Source organism: Globicephala melas, chromosome 2 (assembly GCF_963455315.2).
Source record: "Globicephala melas chromosome 2, mGloMel1.2, whole genome shotgun sequence".
In the NCBI taxonomy this organism is placed as follows: domain Eukaryota; kingdom Metazoa; phylum Chordata; class Mammalia; order Artiodactyla; family Delphinidae; genus Globicephala; species Globicephala melas.
The window spans coordinates 28,766,986-28,788,817 of NC_083315.2; the positions used below are offsets into that span (position 1 = coordinate 28,766,986).

The 21,832-nt window shown below is 53.3% G+C and overlaps 1 protein-coding gene across 2 annotated transcripts in view; it reads left to right on the forward strand.

The window, feature by feature from the left end:
- Positions 1–21,077, forward strand: part of ADARB2 (adenosine deaminase RNA specific B2 (inactive)) — a 361,892-nt gene extending 340,815 nt beyond the window's left edge. Inside the window, exons 7-10 of one of the 2 annotated variants that reach the window (XM_030878326.2) lie at positions 4,784–4,949; positions 13,334–13,515; positions 16,536–16,714; positions 17,815–21,077. In XM_030878326.2, coding sequence (XP_030734186.1) covers positions 4,784–4,949; positions 13,334–13,515; positions 16,536–16,714; positions 17,815–17,991 — 704 coding nt within the window. In that variant the 3' untranslated portion in view covers positions 17,992–21,077. Of the gene's footprint in view, positions 1–4,783; positions 4,950–13,333; positions 13,516–16,228; positions 16,473–16,535; positions 16,715–17,814 lie in introns of those variants that run through there. The other variant, XM_060293696.1, reaches the window with a different exon arrangement.
- The last annotated feature ends 755 nt before the right edge of the window (positions 21,078–21,832 follow it).

The window sequence follows — 21,832 nt, forward strand, 5'->3', positions numbered from 1 at the left end:
TCCTCGCGTCCACAGATGCAGAGCATGACATGCTCAATCCTCTCCCCAGAGGGGTCACCGCCGGGAGAAGCTCTGGCCCTGGACACCGAGGCCCCCAGCTTCTCACCCGCAGCTGCTCCAGGAGCCTCCCCTCCACCGGCCAGCATGGCCCCTGCCGGTCCTGGTCACTTTGGCTGGTTTGATTGTCACCCCTCGCTTGGTCTGCAGGAGCCGCTGTACATCTTCCTGCACACCCCAAGCCATGGTGCCGGGGGTCACCCCTCCCTCTCTCACACACAAGTACACACACGAGCACAAGCACACGGCACACACGCACAACAGATGCCTGACGTACGGGACCGCGGACACACCTGTTCAGTGATTAGGTCTAAGGGAAGTTCTCAACAGACCTGCCCAGATGGCCCCCTGTCCTTTAAGAGGGAAGGAAGGCAGAGTGAACCCCAGCAGAGAACCAAGTCTGACCCACCTGTGGCAGAGCCCCCCGCTGTCCACCAGGGACTCTGGCCTAAGCTGTCGCCACAGCCCTAAAGGTTCCATGAGTTGCAGTAACCCCAGACCCCTGAGGCCCAGTTCAGGGGCTCTGCAGCTAAGGGACAATACACAACCCCACCCCCGGGGACGCCTGTGGCTCCAGAGATTCTAAAGTCCCTGGGGTTTTCTCCCCTCAAAAACATTCACCTGGACAGATCGTAGGTTCTCCCTTCCTAGAGTCCTTAGAAATGGACTCAGTGTCCGTTGGCCAAGATGCCTGTGAGGCGTGCTGCCTGTGAGCAGGTGTGCACAGATTTGGTTGTTTCCAAACCCGACTTACCTACAACACTGCCAGGCAGTTTCTACAAATGCAGGCTCCTGTACCCACTCTCCCAAGGTTCTGGCGCCTCGGGATGCAGTGGGTCTGAGGGTCCGTACTTTTAAAACTTCCCCAGTGATTCTGAGGATCAGCCATGTTCTGAGCCCCCGGGTTCAAAACCCCCTAACCTGTCTCCTGCCCAATTGGTTTCCTATCCTCTCCCACCGGAGGGCGGGCCTGCATGCAGACGGGGGACTGGTGGAGCGTCTGCAAGGCCTGCAGACATGGGGGCAGTTCTGATCATAACCTAAATGAAGAGATTAATGAAAAGACGCGGGCTGGTCACAGTGGTTGGGTGACCGTTCTCCTTCCAACTCACCAACACTCTAATGCAAATTCCTCTTGCTTGGCAGGTTCTTTAAATAACCTAGAAAATTCAGTCCTTACTGCCATTTTAGAAGAGTTTAACAGCTTAGTTCAAATCTCCGATCTATCTCCCACAAGAAGCCATGAGAAATAGCATGATTACATCACACAGCCATCTTACAAGTGTGAACCGAATGCCTGTACGTCTGAGCCAGTTCTATTCTTTGTACATGACGGCAGCTCAAGAGATTGCTCCGAAATCCCACAGGAAGTCAGGGAATCTAAAACACACTTCCTGACGCCCCGTCTTCATGTGACTACTGAGCTACAGAGCATGCAACCCATGATAATATCCGTGCATTGTAGGGTCGGTGGATTTAAGTGGCTTCCTAACTCACATCGTCACTATAACCATCCTCACCGGGTAGGACAAGAACACCCACGTGGCCACATGACAAATATTGAAGATGTCATTATTACAATAAATAGTAGACCACATCACGGGTATACCTTCTGGGATATACCTTTTGAAGCTTATTTGGGGTTTAAAAATATTGTCTTCTTTCCTATACTTTTTTCCCATTTATGGCTCTTTCTCTCCCCTGCACCATTGCGGCAACCATGCGTCACATTTCAGATAGACCTTTGCTCCCTCGGTGGACTTCCTCAGTCGCCACCTGATTCTCTCCTGAAAATAGCATATTCACTTGAACAATTTTCTTAAGCATATTACCAGTTGCACTTTATCTTGACATCAGGGTCCGAAAGTAAGGGTTTTACGTGAACAAACACTACACTGAAGAGTCTCATGAGATGGAGTATCGGAATTAGCTGAGAACATTCTTATGGGTTTGGGAGCCTTTATCTATCCACGCAGGCAGGGTCTTAATGCTCCACACTTCCACTGTCTAGGGCACATGACAAATCCACTGCAGATGATTTAAGGTCAGTTCCCTGCAGTTTCTGGTTGGATTGGCATTTCGTTCTGCTTGAAGTAGCATCTTCAACTCCCTCCTGCCTCTCGCAATTAGGCAAGAAAGAGCCAAGGTAAACGAGCTCTGCAAGATCGCGGCACTCAGAGCCGCTGGGACTGATCACACTGGTGGGGGAGCTGGAGGAGGCAGCCGAGACTCAACACCTCCGAAAATAAACACTCGTCAGGAGCATCTCATGCACCTGGCTCTTCAAGAAAAATTCATCTACCTGAAAACTTTAAGTTAACTCCTAGAAACCAGTTGTGACTCAAGCCAGCCCTCCGGGTTGTCATGGCCTTAACAGGCTACAAAGTCTGCTTCAGGGAAAGTTAGTTGCACAGAAGCACTGGGTAAGAATTCAGAAGAGCCTTACAATGTAATAGGTGACTTTCCAGGTCTGGAAAATGACACAATAGTTGAAACATTGAGAGAATGGTGAGGATACTATTGAATCTAATTACCAGAAAGAGAGGGACAGCAAGTACCGTATTTCCTAAGACAGTATTCCCACACAGAAGACTTTAGTTCCTAACATTGTGGTAAACTGCGGAAACTGTTAGCTACGCCGGCCCTCCTTTCCCTCAGTGCCACCTGCCACAGGAAGTTGATGTGATAAAGACCTCACCTGGACGGTGTAAAAAGTCAGGTCAAACCAAAGTTTTGCTCAAGTATTTTTGAGTCAGGTGAAATATTTTATGTTCAATTTATTATCATCACTATCATCATCTTCGTCGTCATCATCGTTGTCTCATCGTCACCACCACCATCATCACTGTCTCCCCATCATCACCATTATTATCATCACCGTCACCATCATCATCACCATCATCACCATCCTCATCACCACTGTTATCATCACCATCAGCAGCAGCAGCATCACCATCATCACCATCACCACCATCGTCACCATCATTATCATCATCACCATCATCACCATCCTCATCACCATTATTATCGTCACCGTCACCAGCATCATCACCATCGTCACCATCATCACCATCGTCACCATCATCATCACCATCATCACCATTGTTATCATCACCATCAGCAGCAGCAGCATCACCATCATCACCATCATCACCATCGTCACCATCATTATCATCATCACCATCATCACCATCATCACCAGCAGCAGCAGCAGCATTGTCATCCGATTCCTAGTGCCATTTAAGTCTGCAAAGAAGAGATTCAGGCTCTACCTAGGGGGAGGGCTGGGCATCCCTTGGCTGTGCCCCTCCCTCCCCCAGGCTCAGTCTCTCAGCTTGGTTCTTCCTTCCATAGACGACTCACAGGCCAGTCCAAATTGGATCTCATCAAGGACCTGGTTAGTAGTATGGTCAATAAGCAATCTAAAACCTCTCAAAAATTTACTTTCTCCACAGAGTACAGCAATTTTCTTCCCAAGAGATGGCCTCTAGGCAGTATGAATACATAGTAAAGGAACTTCAGTTCTTCGAAAGCATGAGAAAATATACCGGAAATTACTTCAAGATCTGTAAGAGAAGGTGCCCATATAAACCCAAATGTTATTAATTATTTGGGTAATAATTTATATTAATAATTTACCCTCACTCCAGTGCAGATAAATGAAGGAGAAACACATTTTCACAAATTCTAAAACTTACATAGAAACCTTTTAAAGAAGGCATTTAGCGTTCATCCTACCATCGTGTGTGTCAACGTTGGTATCACTATGGTAGTTCATATATAATTTGTACACAAAGCAGTTAAGCATTTCTATAATACATTATAATCCTGATTAAATGTACAGAACCTTGTTTTAAAAAAGAAAAAAATAATAAGTTTAATCTTCCTCTCGTTCAAGCTATTTCTTCAGATACCTGGTGTATATGGGTGTGGAGGTGACTCTGGAAAGCAAAGGCAGGAGAGCAGTAACAGGACATCGAGGCCCCCTACCAGGGGCCGGTCTTGGGGTGTAGCAGACGCCCCCTCACCGGGACTGTCGGCAGCAGCTCTGGGGTCCCAGGTCCCATCTCATTTAGTCCCTGAGCCTAGGAGGGAGGCACCACCACTACCCCATTTTCAGACGAACTAACTCTATCACAGTAGTTTTAAGTAGCTTTTCCAAGGCTACGCAGCTAGGAAACCATAGAGCCGGGACTAAAATCTAGACGAGGTTTGCAGCCCAGCAACTGGGCCAGATCCCACCAGCCACCTGAGAACTAAGCATGGTTTTTACATGTTTTAACGGCTGGAAAGGGTGAGAAGAGCATCTCCTGACACATGAAGGTGACGTGGAACCCAAAAGTCGGTGTCTGTAAACGCAGCTCCTTCCCTGGCCCGTCTGTGCTGAGGGCTGGGCCGCAGGTCCAGCGGTCGGACCGAGACCAAACGGCTGCAGAGCCTCCGATGGTCACTGTCCGGCCTTTTGCTGTGACGCCGGCTGAGCCTGGACCAGAGGGTTTGCTGTGCCCCTGTTCCTCCCATGTCTGTACAAGTCCATCTGCCCGGCACTTACCTCCAAAGCTGCTTCCTCATCCTGAACGCGGGCGGTGGCACCGGGGTCACAGGAGCTGCTTCCCAATGAGCTCCCCTCTTCTTCCCCTCCCCTCGGAGCCCCACCGTGACCACCCTGTGTCCCCCCCCCACCGTGTCCCCATCCCCCGTGTCTCACGCAGCTCTCGTCCCCTAGTGAGCAGCAGCAAGTACCCGGCCAGGAAGTCCCGGGGGCACCTGCGCACGAAGATCGAGTCCGGGGAGGGGACAGTGCCCGTGCGTGGCCCAGACGTGCAGACGTGGGACGGCGTCCTGCTGGGCGAGCAGCTGGTCACCATGTCCTGCACGGACAAGATCGCCAGGTAACGGCCCCTCTGTCCTCTGCGCGAGTGCCGCCCGGGTGTGTGTTTGGCGGGGGGAGGGACAGGGACTGTGGTCCCAGAGCGGGGCCTGGCCGGGTGCTGAGGTGCACTCCAAGGTCCCGGACTCTGGCCTGTCGGCCCTGAACTCCACACCCGCCACGGGACGTGGCTGCCCGCTGCCCCACACACAGTTGTGCACCGGCCAGGCGCCTTCTGTACCATCACAGCCTCCCTGGAAAGCCGGATAGAGCCGTCAGAGAGGCAGGCGGGGCCAAGGAGAGGCAGACACCCAGGGACTCGGGAGCCAGGCAGCAGGGACCCAGCCCCGACCCCAACCCTGACCTGAGCCTGCATGCGGAGGGGCCGTGGCCCAGGTGCACTCGGTGCCTCTGTGAGGCTCCCTAGGCTACGGGGCAGGTAAAACCTCAGCCCTGGCAAACAGGGATCCGAAATCTCGAGGGAAATTACCAAACGGCTACAGGAGAAATAAGGCCTTTCACTCCCCTGGAGTGACTGCCCCCCGCCTGACTGCAATACAGCAAAGCACTGATTTCTGCATCAAAGAGAGCTGCCTGTAGTCGTCAACTAGCCCATCTTTCAGAAGGAAACGTACCCTCCTTTGTAATGTTTTCATCTATTCATGAAGTGGGGAGAAGCAGCAGTTTCCACCTTAACGGAAATTCTCTTGCTCTCCCAGGATCGCGTTGGGTCTCTAAATTAATTCTGACTCCTTACCAAATGAAGTGAATGAATGATACAGAAGTTAAGTTTCACTGTCTCTAGGATCTTAAATGTCAATTGACAGAGAATTAAACTCGCTACAAAGCCCGGGTGATGTGGGACGTCAACAGTCCTGATGCTGAAAGCGCGGCACCTCTGCACCGGTGCTGAATCGAATCTCGGAGACAGACTTTTAGGTGAAGTAGAAAAGGACAGCTTTATTGCTTTGCCAGGCAAAGAGGGACACAGCAGGCTCCTGCCTCGGAAAACTATGTGTCCCCACCCGGGAGGATTTGATGAGGGGTTTATAACAAGCCTTCAAGGGGGGGTTGCTGATGAGATCAGGCCATGTGCAGGGTCTTAGGGGGTCGGGTTTCCCAACCTTGATGGGCTTCTCTGGCCCCTTTAATCTCACCTCAGGTGGTTTCTTGGCTACTCCTCTCTTGATTAGCAACTGTTCGAATTGCCCTTTGGCACCCAGGGAAGGTCACGGAGGCTGCAGTCTGTTCCCTAGAAACAAGAAATGGGGGACAGAAAGGCTTTCGTGCCCAGGAGCCCATAGGCCCCCTGGTTTCATTCCCACCAGTGATGCTCTGTTTAACAAAGTCTACTTAGAAAGCACAGTCCACGTCACATCCCTGGGCTGAGGAGGGTTCTAACTGCTTTTGAGGGGGGACATGCTGGGGACATTGTGATGCCCGTGGCTCTGGGCAGGTGGGGGGCCGCCCCACATTCATCCAGGAGTTGATGCAGCTCATGGGTAGCCCTGCCAGTCATCTGTCTAGTCCCCAAATCTGGTGGCCAGGTGAGCGGTGCCCAGACGGTGGGGAACACAATGGGGCAGGAGGGGCCTGGGGGGCATGGTACCAGGTCCCCTCTCCCCACTCAGTCCCCTGGGAGCCCAGCCCACCTTCCCAGGACTTTCCTCAGGTGTTCCCTGAACATTCTCCTCACTCTCCTCTGTCTCTGTCTCTCTGTCTCTGTCTCTCTGTCTCCCCTGCCCCACCTTCCTCCCTGAACAAGCCCACCCTCTCTGCCTCTCTCCCTGCAACCCCCGTGATGCCCTTCCCCTCCTCGGCCTCCCCTCCCCCTGCACCTCATGTCCTGCACTGGAATCCTATTCACCCCCACCATCTGCTTCTGCGTCTAAGGTCTGACCCTTAGGGGATCGCTGCTGCCACCGTGAGGGGTGCGTGCGCAGGTTAGGGTCCCGTCTCCGCAGGTGGGCACCCATCCATCGCCCAACGGGAGGCGGGAGCAGAGACGTCCAGCTCTGCAGGGGGCCGAGCAAGGCTGGACTGGAGCGGAGATGGGGCAGGCGTGGGGTTTCCTTCGTGATGACGGCCGTGCTCAGAAACACGGAGTCGGGGCGAGGTTTTCGTGGACGGGGCAGTGGAGGGGTGGCCCCTGACCATGCTCGACAGTGGGCAGGACTCACACAGGCTGAGCGGCTGGGTCAGACCTGGCCCAGGACCCAAGAATGTAGAAGGGGTCGACCCTATGGACGGAAGCTCTGTGCAACGTTCCCACGAGTCCAGTGGTCAGAGTGGCCTCCCAGGGAAAAGGGCTGCGTTATGTGAATGTCATTATCATCAAACTCACTCCAAAGATTGTGGGAACCAGGCCCAGGCTGCCCCCCTCCCTAAACCGGGCGCACAGCTGACAGAGTCTGCAAGCGCATGCAGGTCCCCAGGCTCCTGGGGGTACACCACGCTCAGCATCGTGTGGAAGCACACCTGGGGCGTCACCGGGAGGATGGAGAGTCTGACGGACCAGCACCAAAGCCAGGATGCCCAGCACCACAGACTGGATGTGGGCAGGACACCCCAGCCGCAGAGAGAGCTTTCTCCCCCTTCCACGGAAAAAAACACCCGAGGCCGGAAGTGGGGATACACCAGCTACGTTTTTTCCCTTTAAAAATAATTTTGATGCTGACATAGCAGAAAACGAAATCTAATTTCTTCTCTTTGGAACAGAGTCGTTGGAATTCCCAGGAAAATTCTTGGGCCATGAAAGTCTTTTGAAAGTCAGATTTTTGGCCGAAAAGGAATTTTAGTTAAAGTCCTGGAGCAAAATACTATCTTGCAGATAAAAGCTGGTTCCACTGCTCGAGGGAGAGTGGATACCTCTCCCTTGGGTGAATGGCTTCCATCCAAAACAGAACCAAACCTGAGACTCTGTGGCCACAAGACCCTAAATGCACCTAAGACTACACGTTCTCATGCCTCCAGATAAAGGGAAAGTGTGATGGGACCATCCAGTCACACCGACTGGTGGAAACAGCCCACAGGGAGCGACATCACGCATCTGAAGTTCCCCTCACCCCCCCATTAAAACATAAGCGACAGTAAGAAACATTAGGAGACTTGAAAAGTGAAAAAGACGACCAGCCAGTATCCCAGCCGTCACCGAAAACAGCAGGCACCTTGGCTATAAACGCCTTAACCTTTTTCCTAAACACAGGCTTTTTCCTGTCATCAGGATTTTGCTGTTTCGGGCAGTTTGCTTACAGTCCATCACTGAACACTATGATTTCAAAGCTCCTTTCAAAGTCACGGGCATTGAATCCACGTGTAAGGCTGCGGGCACCTCCCTGCTGCTGGATCCCTGGGTGCTCACAAGTGGTTGCTCCGTGCATCACGTTTCCAGAAATATCTCTGTGCCAAAGCGTTTTTCCAAATCTCCGAGTACAGACTTAGGACATACTCCCCAGAGTGGGGTTACGGAGCCCAGGGTATGGGGTAAACAGAAGCAGTGGGATCTCCTACTGCCCCATAGCAGGCGGCATGGGCCTCCAAAGATATCCTTGTCCCCAGACCCTAAACCCGTGAGTGTGGCCTTACCAGGCAGGATTAAGCCAAGGATGCTGAGAGAAGGTGGCCTCTAAGTGCAGCTAGTGTATCCTCGTGAGTGAGGCCTTGGGGACCTGGGGACAGACGCCCAGAGCAGGTGCACAGGGGAGGCCACAGAGACAAAGGCGGGGCCCAGAGGGACGCATCCACAAACCTCTGAGCGCCAGGTGAGTGAGGCCCGTGGGTGGGGTCTCCCCGGTGCCCCCGGGCTGCCACACCTTCACCTAAGACCTCTGCCTCCAGGACCATGAGTAAATTTCCGATGTTTTAAGCGCTTCCCCACCCACCTCACCCCCTGCCCCGGGAAACCAATATAACCAGGTAGGAGACACCACTCACTTGGCTCAACTCATGTGGTCTTTGCAAAATGACAGAACCAAAGTCAGAGTGAAATCTATTCCTAAAATGCCACTGCTCATGCCAGGCTGGTGCAGACCCAGGCAAACTGCAGAATGTGGGTTGTTTCACCAGGTCCAGGAAACTTGACCTGCAACCCACGAGTTAAGGTTGGAGGCGCAACAAAGGGTTGGATTTTCCTGCAGCTCAGAGATAAAACAGACCAAGCCCTGCGCCTCTGTGAGCCCAGGACAGATGACAAGTGTCACCGTGAGGCCCGTGTTCCCATGGACGTGGCCTGGCTTTCTGGACGTAAGAAGCCGATCTGAACAGTCACTAACAGGAAACACCGGCCACCTGAAAGGACAGGCGAACCAGGGAGGGGTTTTTGCTCTAAGACTCGAGAGGCAAGTAGCATATAAAAATCTAAATCTTCTGGAACTAACGTTCCTTAGATATGGTTTCTAATTTTAAGCACCAGAGCTTGATTATCGATTGCAATGTGTTTTTAAATGAACAGATTAAAACTTTCTCCATAAAAATGAACTGTCAAGAATTACGGATGCTCTCTGGGAACCGAGGCCCCATCTGACTCCCCGCACTGAGATCTCAGGCTGCAAGAGTCCCCCGCTCTGAGAGTGGGGACCTGGCTCTGCGCCCAGCCCACCTGGCAGCCGGATGGTGTTACCTACAGCTCTGCTGAAATCAGGAGGGAATGTGTTCATGCTTCCAAGCTCCAAATATGGGTCATTTTAAAACCACTGCTCTTACTAAACGCCCAGCCCCAAATGTTCCCAGCTTGGTGTAATAACCACTGCTCTTCCTTTACAGAAGACCGTGGTCACCTTACTGCAGCCTTTAGGGGAAAGTTCACCCCATCTCCAGTGGTGAAGGTACAACCGTGTACCTCAGATTGGGACTCGAACCTCACCAAAACCCATAGTCTTTTAACCGAGATCACACAGCTGGTTTCAGGATTTAACGAAGCTCATGTTCTTGAAGTCTCATCACAGAAAGCATTCAGTGATAGACAAAGTGATAGGTAACAAGTGGGTTTATTTAGAGAGAAACACACTCCACAGAGTGTGGGCCATCTGAGAAGGTGAGAAAGGCACCAGGGTATGGGGTTGCCAGTTTCTACAGGGGTGGGTAATTTCATAGGCTAATGAGTGGGAGGAGTATTCCGGCTATTTTGGAGAAGGGGCGGGGATTTCCCAAAATTGGGCCACCACCCACTTTTTGACCCTTATGGTCTGGCGTTGGAACTGTCCTGGCGCCTGTGGGTGTGTCATTTAGCTTGCTGATGTGTTACGGTGAGCATATACTGAGGCTCAAGGTCTAGTGGAAGTCGACTTGTCTGCCATCTTGGACCCATTTGGTTCTAATCAGTTTATGTCATGTCCTTGGGCTATGTCATTCTTTTAAAAGTTGTGCCCTGCCCCTCTCCCTCCTGTCTCAAAGGTAGTGAGTGATAAACTCAGGAATATTTGTCCAACATAAGCGTGGTAACAGTGATGACACTCCCACAGCTGCTGCCCCTGCTACTCCTGCAACAATGCTGAGACAGGGACACAGATCTGAGGTAGCAGCCATCCCTTGTCCAGCCCCCAGGACACTGCAAAGGGCTGAGAAGCTGCAAAACAAACTAGAAATTAGGTGACCAGGAGACATCATGAACATTGAGGGAAAGCAGAAGAGGGGCTAAGTGACAACAAAAGACACGGAGGTCACCTGGACCCGGTAGGCTGACTCCCAAGTCCATGCTGCCTGCTTTGTGCATCACCCGGCTCACAATGGAACTGCCTGGCACGCTGGGAACGCTGATGCCCGCTGCACCCAGGCCAGTTCCATCCCGGCCTTGGGAGTCCTAGGAGCAGGAGGCACCCAAAGCCCCCCAGACGAGCCCAGGGTGCATGGCGTTGTACTCACAGCTGTGCCTCGGCCTGAGTCACCCAGCTGCACCGTGACCTTTCTCAGTGGGTGTGACTGTGCCTCCAGGTCACGAGCAAACCTGCCCACGGACAAGGAGGGAAGTGAAGTAAGGATGAATTTGGTGATGTTCAGACCTCACTGTCATGTTGGACCCGCACCTCCTCCCGGCGGCCATGCCTCGGGGGTGAAAATGGCAGACAGGGACCCCGACCACCCACAGTCCCTGCACCCATGCCCACGTTTATCGGTCTCATGCCCCGGGCACACAGGCCCAGCAGGTCTTGGGTGGGGCCCATCCTGGAACAGTCCCTGTCAGTCCTCGAGGTACAGAGATTGTCTCTCAGTTAAAGAAAACAGCCTTTTTCCAAGATCTCTCCCTCACTTATCTTTGGTATTTCAGTGATTGACAAACAGACAAAAATATATTTATTTAGGGATTATCTATATTGAAAACTAGACCTGGGACTTTTTTCTCTGTCAACACTGCAGTCATGTCAGCTGTTTGTATAAAAGGAGAGGCACTTTTCCGTTCAATCCGGAATGCTGCAAACTCTCCAGTTTGTATTCAGGGCGACATTTGGTTTTATTGATGGTGTTGGCTGAATAAGTTAAACTCGTACAGCCAGGCAAGGAGAAGGCTGATTGTCTCTTTATTGTAAAGGTTATTATGAGGAGACCAGATATAGAATTTGTTTGTCTTTAGACTTTCCTGCAGAGTCAGAGCCATTCAGCTATGTTCCAGATGTTTTGCTCAAAGCCAGTGCATGGACAGCCGGAAGCACAGGAATGTCCCCTCTGTAATACTCATCTCATCATTAGAGAAAGGGCTTTGTTATCGATGGGGAATGTCCATTCCCCCGCTTCTCATGCCTCCAGAAATGTGCTCCCCTTCAACACTTTTGGATACTTACTCTTTGGGAAAATCACACATTAGATCCCAAGGGCAATTCTCCACTCCTTTCTGAGAGACAGGATGTGACTTACAGAAATGACCACAATTATTTTTTTAAGTGAAGTTATGCAAATCTGATAGACTAAAGTAAACGTTTCATAAAACCAATGACTGTTTAAATTGTAGGACTAAACTGTTTGTATATAAATATTACCTTTTATATTCCACTTGAGTTTTATGTGGGTGAGCACATTACTTTAATGACCCACACTTAACGGAGGGGGAGCCGTTCCTCAATCCTCGCCAGCCAGATGGCTGCCTCTTCTTGCATGAGATTAGAAGATGTTTCTCACTCACCTCAATGCTTCTGAGGCAAATTAATATCGCCAGCTAAATTGCTTGTGTTTTTGGAATAAAATTTAAAGAGAATTTTTTAAGGCAATTGGTGTCACAGGTTCTCAGAGCAGACTGCTCTCTAGGTAGGCCTGCTGGTTTGAGCACTCGGTAATTAATGGAAAGAATTCTGTGTTAATTGACTGCTTCGGGAAAGGGAAATAGAATGACTCCTTATTAATCATGAAAGGAAATGTACGGCATGGAAGCACCACAGTAATTGCTCTAACCGTGGAGAGATGTTAATTAATGAAAAGAATAATGATGTAAGAAATTAACTGCATAATGCTTGTGCTGATGGAGGCTGGATTTTAAGCATGTGGAAACCACAAAATGTTGCCTTAAATAACAGATACACGGAAAGTTGTTCCACTCAAACTTACAGGGAAATGTCTGACGAGGCTCCTGTCACCTTTGCTGGCAGAAGCAAACACTCACCCAGAGCCTCATTTATGTCAAGGACCACGGCCTCGTCCTCTGATCGGGGCTCCTGAAGTCAAATCACCCCCAGAGCCAAACAAGGTCGTTCATGTCACCACAGCAGGTCCCGCCCACTGCTGAGTTTGACAAAGGGGTGGGGAGGGAGAGTATTTTCCCCTAAACTGCAGTCAATTCAATTTCTGATATTTCCCAGGGAACATAAAGAAAAATTGCAATTCACTTTGGAGACAGAGGGTCTTTTTTATTTTTTATTTTTTTGCGGTACACAGGCCTCTCACTGCCGTGGCCTCTCCCGTCGTGGAGCACAGGCTCCAGACGCGCAGGCCCAGCGGCCATGGCTCACGGGCCCAGCGGCCATGGCTCACGGGCCCAGCTGCTCCGCGGCACGCGGGATCCCCCCGGACCGGGGCACGAACCCGCGTCCCCTGCATCGGCAGGCGGTCTCCCAACCACTGCACCACCAGGGAAGCCCAGAGGGTCATTTTTTAAATCTGATTTTAAGTCCCTGAGAGAATATGTAGCTTCCCCTTCACCCAACAACTCATTTTCCAGGAAAAGGATCCACGTTTATTCACACGCAGACCCACCGACACCCGTCCCCCTGACGGCAGAGAGGGGCTTGGGGTCACCAGGGGTCACGAGGCCAAAGCCATGCCCGGTCCAGTGTGCTGCGAACCCCAGGCCAGCTCCCCCAACCCCCCACCGCCAGCTGCACGATGGGGACAGTGACGCCTCGGGGACAACGGCGCAGAAAGGCCCCCCGTCCTCCCCCAGGTGAGGCCAGTGAGCCAGGGCGCTGACGCCCCTCTCCCCCCCAGGTGGAACGTGCTGGGGCTGCAGGGTGCGCTGCTCTGCCACTTCATCGAGCCCGTGTACCTGCACAGCATCGTGGTGGGGAGCCTGCACCATACCGGCCACCTCTCCCGGGTCATGAGCCACAGGACCGAGGACATCGGCCAGCTGCCCGCCTCGTACCGGCACAACCGGCCCCTCCTCAGCGGTAAGAACAGGTCCTCAAACGCACACACCCCTCCGTCCACAGGCCCTGAGGCCCCCAGGGCAGGCTCTCCCAGTCTGGCCCGTGGCCATTTAAGACTCAGCGAGCAGAACTGCAGAGATCGGATACTTGAAAGGTCAGCCGGGTGCGGAGCATCTCCGGACGACGTTCCAGAGTGAAGGTGTAACAGGATGAGCCCCTCAGACATCACAGTGTCACTTTCAGGGCAGTGTCTGCGGTGCCCAGAGAAATCCAGGCAAAAAACACACGTGTCCAACAGGGCAGGGGGGACCCAGGGCCATAGGTCGCCCCCACCTGATCCAGGAGCAAATTCCTGAATGTCCCCCCAGCACCAAACCTGGGAGGGGGATGCTGCCCCCAGGCCGCCAGGGCCAGCCTGGGGTCGTGAGGACCAGAAGTCACACAGCCGTGAGCCCCTCTGGCGGCAGCTGACCTCTCAGCTCAGCAGGAGGGGGCATTGGGGAGGTAGCCCCACCCGCTGTGACCCCCGTAATTAACCCGGTAATCCACCGCGGCTCCCTCCTGGGCGGTGCCTTGTCTCTGAAGGGGCTGCAAGCCGTGATCTGCGGTGGGGGGCCCTGGGTGGTGGGCATGTGCAGACCCACAGCAATTGGCCAGTCCGGGGCTTAGACCAGATCCCCCGGAAGAGGAGAGAGAAGGTCAAAGAGCCAGTCAACAGTTGTGGTAAGAGTCAGGCCTAAGGGTTACTCCCAGGACCCTAAGGTTGTTCTCAGAAAACCAGGGGCAACGATGGTGCCCACGGGGTGGCGGGAACTCGCGGGGATAGCTCTCAGCCAGGCCAGCCCCCAAGAGAGCACACCTCCCCACTCCCTCAACCCTCCCACGAGAGTCACCAGCCAAGGGCAGCATCACGGACCCCAAAGCTCAGACAGGGCGGAAGAGGATGCTCCCAGTGGGGCTGGGACCACCCAGGGCTCAGTGGCTATGCCCCAGGTTTCTTTACACACCAGAACCTGTTCCTAAAATCTAAGACTCTCTGCCAAATCCGGGGACCACGTCAGATTCCAGGGGCTCCCAGCGTCCAGGGAGGGGACTCAGCAAACTACAGCGAGGCCATGGGAGCAGGGGTCGTGTGCCCATCCAGGACCACTGCCCCACCTTCCCTTCCCGTGACTCGGGCCGACTTGTCGCGGAGGGGGTTCCCTCACCCCCGTCCTCGTCATGAATGGTGCCTTCGGATCTGACCCAAAGCTGTGCCCATGGCTGTGGCGCCCTGCGGCCTGAGCCCGGCAGGTGATGGCCACGTACAGCCTGTGGGTGGTTCTCCTGGGGAGTGGGTGCCCAGAGAGGCCTGATCTGCACGGTGCAGCTACTCACCCTCCACGAGTCCCCCCCAGAGAACGGCTCCACCATTCAGGGAAGGGACCTAACTAAACCCAGCAGCCACCCCCGTCAACGTCAAGATGAGGCACACACCCTGTCACACCAACCACGACAGCTGCTGTCACCTCCATTTATAAATGTGGAAATAGACTCACAGGAATTTAAGTGTGAAGATGCTCTATTTATCAACATGGAGCAAGGATTTGAACCCCGTTTAACCAGAAGGCCAAGTTCTCCCGACACACCCACTGTGACCCGTGGCAATGGCACAATTTCTTAAACACACAAGAATTAACAACACAAACAAGACCAGCTGAAGAGGTGGTGACATCCACCTCGTAGGAGCTGGGAATGGGAGCCTGAGACCCACGCCCGTCTCCAAGGGGCTCAGTCCTGACTCACCATCGTCAGGTGAGGGATGGGAAGGCTTCCCTCAAATTCAATGTCTATGAAACCAGAGTCATTTTCTAAACGGTCAATAATTTCAGTAATTCTGATAAAATATCACTTTGGGCCCGGTTTCAATGTCTTTCTTTCACTTTCCCTTTTCTTCTTTCTCCTGTTCTTTCTTAAAATGTTGAAGATTAATGACTTCCTGTGGTTGAGCAGCAGAAACAGCTCTGCAGTGGCCCCCAAAGACCTAGAATTCCTGGTGTGGAGCTAAAAGCAAATGTTCAGTTCTTGGGTGTCTAAGTTAAATTTAATTTCCATCTATGTTGATGAGTCAGGTGACAACTTTTCCATGTGTCCAGCTCCTTGGGTTGCCACTTGCTTCCCAGCACCAGGCTCTGCTTCCCCGTGAGATGTTGCTGGGGCCCCTGGGCCCACCCACCCAGGGCCCTGAGAGGCCCCATGCTGCCATCCAGTCTGTCCACTGGGGAACAGGAGGCTGGGAAGGGGCAGAGTGTGGATATGGGAGCAGCTGCTCAGGGGGCTGGATCCAGGGAAGGGATCAGGAGGGGGGGGTTGGGGGCATCCAGGCTGAACATCCTGCAGCACTGTGGCCGTGAACACACATGAGACCAAGGTCCTTCTCTGCGTGACCCCAGTGGAAGCCGGGGTTGGGGGTGGAGCCAGCCCGTCAGCTGCGCAGGGAGCCAGGGGGCATGGAGGGCATATGGCCGAGGCCCCGGGGTCAGTGCCCCTCCTCCCAGGCCACCATCCTGCATGGTTTAGCATCCTCGGTGGCCCCAGGACTCAGAAAGACCCACTCCCGGTTTAACGCTCTGTGGTCCTGAAATTCAAACCAGGGCCCAGTTTCCAGTTCCCGCTGGGCTCCAGTCACCCTGCCGGGCCGGTGCCTTGCACCCTCAGAGCTCACTTGTTTTCACTCCATTTCGTATCTCGTCAGCCGGACTGTGACCCTGGCGTCTGCCCTGTGGGGAGCGGGCAGGCAGCAGATGCCCCGTAAACGCACGCTCTCAGCTGGCCTTTATGCGGCCCCGTCTGTTCACCAGTCCACGCGACGAACATCCAGAGAAAGGGGGAACCGTGGGCAGAGTGTTATTACAGGACAGCCTTGCATTTAAAATTCTTCGAATCCAAGCCCCAGCGATGGCGCTCGGGCCGGCCGTCCACCCCGTCCCACCAGCGTGGGAGCCGTTTCCCGCCCGCCCGGCCAGCAGCGCTCACGCCCGGCGCCCCGTCTCTCCCGGCAGGAGTGAGTCAGGCCGAGGCACGGCAGCCTGGGAAGTCACCCCACTTCAGCGTGAACTGGGTGGTGGGCACGGCGGACGTGGAGGTCATCGACGCCACCACTGGGAAGCGGAGCTGCGGCCGCTCGTCCAGGCTCTGCAAGCACAGGCTCTCGGCCCGGTGGGCGCGGCTCTACGGCAAGGTCAGTGGGGCTGGACATGGGTGGGGCCCAGGGAGCGGCCGCTTGGGCAGAGCCAGAGTGACACGGGACACGCAAACCAGCCCCCGTGTCCCTGCCCGCCCCCCGCCAACCCCAGGTGTGGCCCCTCCTAGTGGGACCCCTGACCTGCAGCAGGGTCTCATGCTGTGGCCCCAGAAATAGGTGGAAAGGGGCTCACTGGTGAACAGCTGTGGCCAGTGCAGCCCGTGAGAAAGTCCATAGAAACTTCAGAGTCCATGTAATTCCAGTCCAGACAGAAGGAAATGGATGCCCATAAAAGTTAGGTGTTCCCCCAATTAAACGGCTGTGAGCGTCAGGGACGGACTGGCCGGCCAGTAGCCGGTGCCGCCCCCCCACCGACCACTTCCCCAGCTCACCACACGCCCGACCCTGGCGCATGGGTGGTGAAGCCAGGCCGGATCCTGCCCCACTGGACACGGGGGCCAGTCCCGGTCCTCCCGGTGGGCTAGCAGGCGACTCCACCTGGGACGCTGCCTTCATTCCCACGGCCCCCTCGGCCTCACCACCCACGCCGATTTGAGCCCCTAATCTTCCTCGAAAAAGAAAAAAATTATGCACAGCTTGTGCTGTTAATAGCAGACAAGTTCTGTGTTTATATTTTTCATTAATCACTCACACTTCTTGTGAAGCAAAGCCTCCCTAATTTCTACTGTTACTCTTTCTTTTTTTGGAATTTTATATGAAATTTTATTTATCAATAGATCAAATTAGAGAGAATAGATATTTTTCTTTGTTACTGAGGCATAATTGACATATGAACAGTGTATATATTTAAGGGGCACCACTGGATATTTTGATATGTTGTGAAATGACCCCAGAATTGCACTGATTGACTCACGCAGCCCCTCCCATCCTCCGTGTGGTGAGAGGACTTAACCTGAGATCCACCCTCTTGGCAAACTCCAAGCCCACGTGATGATCTCGCTGCTTTTCTGTTTAAAGGAAGAGAGAAGGAAAAGTGACCGGCAGGCCAGTGCCTGCTTGCCAGGCTTGAGCGGTCCTGCTGGTCGGGGCCTGTTCCCGGCGAGGGCTCACCCGTCCTCTCTCGTTCTGCCCCACAGCTGAGCACACGGATCCCAAGCCACGGAGACACGCCGTCCATGTACTGTGAGGCCAAGCTGGGGGCACGCACCTACCAGGCTGTCAAACAGCAGCTGTTCAGAGCATTCCAGAAGGCTGGCCTGGGCACCTGGGTGAGGAAGCCGCCGGAGCAAGACCAGTTCCTACTAATGTTATGAGGCCCCGGGCCGGCCCTGCGCAGCGGGCGAAGCCGTGTGTGGGTGTGGCGTGCCCTGACGGTGCTGATCTGTGCTGTGCATTCGTTTTCCTTTGGTGTTCAGAAACACACGCGTGTCTGAAGCTCAGATGAGCAACTAACCTTGTGTTAGGGACATGCTGCTTCTCCGACGGCTGCTCCCAAGATGCCAGGACCGAGATCGCCCACCACACCTGCCTACGCACAAACAGCTCTCGCTCCTCCTTGTGTCCAAGGGAATTTCCATTTGGGCCAGAGGGTCTGAGTGGATGCCTTGAAAAGCAGTGCCGAGGCTTGGCCGGTGAGAACCAACCAGGCCCATCCCCGACGCTTCCCTCCCCGCCACGCACCTCCTGAGCGAGGGGTTCCCACGAGCACAGCGTGTGTGAGACTTCAGGATAAGCCACAAGTGAAGAGAAAAGCCATGGGCTCCTCCCCAAAGAAGCCAGTAAGGATGAGCTATCATGTTCATTCCTATTTTTTTCACTCCACCTCCTTTCAAAATGATTTGAGACACATGATATTAAAGAACCCCTAAAAGAGGACCAGAGAGTGAGACCATTCTTGCAGAGAGCAAAGGAACAGTTTCCAAAGCACCCGGGGGCCAAGATTTAGGGCATGAAGAAACCACCGCTACACGTCCTGGTGACGAGGGTCCCAGATGCGCAGCCCCGGGCCCCACGCCCATGGCTTGACGCAGCTGCTTCCCTGGCAGATGACGACCCGACCACCTGGACAAGGTCTGAGCTGATAGGGTCCCCCCTACCCAGGGAATCAATCAGGAAACCAAGTCCCAGACCAAGTCCTGCCTTTTTAACTGAGTTTTATCAGAAAGCAAGCACAGAAACTCACAGAACTGTCCCCTTAGGCCTGAGGGGCCTCCAGCTCTCTCATCTCGGTTCTCTGATCTCCATCCTGAACAATAAAAAAATTCACTTAAAACAGCTGCCGAAGTGCAAGAGGCAGAATTCTGCCCCCTTTAGGTTCCCCCGAGCACATGGGGTGTCCGGGGTTGAGTGAGGGGCGGGGTCCTGACCCCCTGTCCACGCAGGAGGGTGGCACCCCCGTGACATCTCGAGTCATCATATGCCTTGAATTGTTTCACCGCCGAGGACTCATTTCTGGCTCCATCATGCCGGTTAACCAGCCTCTCGTTCCTCCATCTAAAAGATCCGCATCTGAGATTCATCGTCCAGAATATAAATAGCAAAGCTCTGTAGCAGCCCGGGCACCTCACTTAACCCAAGAAAGGCAAGTGCAGCATCACAAAGCTCTCATAACAACGGGGCAAAAGCAAAACAAAGTGAGTTGTAGGTATTGTCACAAGAGAACAAGAAGTAGAGATACTAAGTATGGAGAGAGAAACTTTTCCTGGGATTTAATATAAAGTCAAACTTACTCAAGTTCTTTTATAAGAGAAAACGGACCGGGTATTTGACAACTTCTCCAGCATAAAGTTTCAAGAGAGATGAAAATGGTTTTGCAAATAGATGACTCGTATTAATCTTTCATACAAATTGAGGAAATAAAATCTTAATTCAGTACAAAAGCTAGGATCAAAAGGCCAGTTTATGTTAGTGTCTGATCATTTGACATGGCATCAGGACAAAGCTCAGAGAACCAGAGGCCTCAGGGCTGGTTGTGACTCAGACACTCTGAGCCCCGTCTCTGGAGCCCTGCTCTGAAAGCAGGAGGCACAGTCCAGTCCTGGCTGGAATCTGTGACCAGAAGCTCAGCTCACAGCACTCTGAGCTGTTGCTTGGAGACGTGGTCCATGCTTTGTATGAACGAGCTCCTACTACAGGGAGCAGACGGCAGGGAAGATGTGGGGGAGCCGACCCACAAAGGGGCACAGAGGGCACTGCCCACGGGACCTGGTTCTAGGGGCTTGGAAGGCGCCCACCCACCCACGATGAGCACCCCACAGGGTTCGAGGCACTGGCTCTCCAGAACCACACAAACTTCCTCATGTATAAACATCTGCTCCTGGAGAAAGCCACCCCTAGGGCCCTGGCACCCATTAGCACCGGCGTGGGGACTTGTCTGTCGGGTCAGGAGGGCACTTCTCGGAGGGAGAGATGGATGAGAGAAGAGTCCCTAGGGCAGCAAGAAGTGCACTTCAGGGCCTGAAGCTTTGCCACGAGTGAGTGGGAAACAGAGAGGGAGCTAGGGACGAGGGACCCCGGGCTCCGGGCACAGGCGGGTGGGGACGGGACAGGAGGGCTGGGACGGCCAGAGGCCAGAGGAGAGGACCCCGGGCTCGAACCCGGCACCAGGGTAGCTGGAGGGCTTGGCTCAGGTCAGCCCCAAGCGCAGAGGTGCATCTCCCTTTGCTCCAGGCCCCCGGGAGCACCAGCACCACTTATGCAGGTCCACCTGCATCTTTTGATTAGAAAAATTAGGGGAATTCGAGTCCAGAGGAGCCCGCACACCTCCCCACCTGGGTCTCTGTGAGGAGAACAAACACTTGAGTCACCCTGAAATCAGGACGGAGCCAACAAAAGGGCCCCCCACCTGCCGAACCTGCCTCGACCACCATCCTGTGTCTCCGTGATTCACACTTGCCCTGTTCCGTGTTCGCATCCACCCTCCCACAATCTGCCCTCCCGCTAACATCCAAATAAAGTCGGCAGCACCTCCATCTGCCTCCCAAGCCCACACCACTTCCGATCAGGGAGAAAAACATAAGCAACGTACAGTTCCCAGCCTGGTCCTCCTGGCAGGACCCAGCCCTAGAGGGTCAGGAGGTCGGTGGCTCCGCTTGTCCCCTCCCAGCACGTGATCCCACAACGTGTGATAGCAAGTTACTGGATTTAGGATTATCTTTGGGTTTTGTTTTTGCTGAGCAAATGATTTGTGGGTCTATTTTGCAGATCTATAACTGCTGTTTCCTTTTTGTTCCTTTCTAAGTCTGTATGTACCCATCTGGCCACTACAGTGTCTGATGTCCGCTGTTCCTCAGAAATGTTGACTTGAGTTGCTTTTCAAGGAAACACAGCTCATATTTTTCCCACATGATTCTTTTTCACAGAATTCTGTTCTTATCAATAAAGTTAAATGTTTTCTTTCTTTCTTTCTTTCTTTCTTTGGTATAGTGTTTATCACGTCTGGAGAGCCATAAATAGTAAATACATGGTGTATCAATGCCCAGAATATTTTGATGAAATCCTATTTTTAGATTAAAAATTTCAAGATGTGTCTATAATATCTTGTTTAAAAAAATTTAAAAAGACATTTGAAACTTAAAGTAGACATTTTTAATTTAGAGAAACTTCTATACCCATTTTTTAAGAAGCCATTCTAATGAAATCATCGAATTGGTCCAAAATACAATAAATAGCACTTTCTAATAAGACCAAAGGAAAGTTAGGAAAATCTCTGTTTATGTACCACGATTCGATGGCTGTGACGTCTTATGGCAGAAGCCTCGTTAACACCCAGCAAAGCCCGGTGAACCCTGCTGGTTTCCCTACCGCCCTCCCCATCCAGGAGCAGGGACCCACCGCCCCGCGCATGTCGAAAGGTTGTCCCAGCTGAGTCCTTGCGGGGGTCAGGGGTGGGGTGAAATACCGAAAGCTCTGTGATTCAGGAGGGACAGACCCGCGCTCCGAGGCCCCTCCGGGCACAGTGACGGGCACTCGCGGGGAGGGCGGTGGGGACGTCACGGCTGCCAGGTATCCGCCGCTGTCCGCGGTGCTGACTCACCCCCAGCTGCAGCACGGCTGCTTCTGGGAACGCGGGGACACTGCCGGCTCCTGACAAGACTCCCCCACGAATTCTGAATCAGATCAAGTAAAGGATGGCGGGGGGTGAGGGGATGAGGA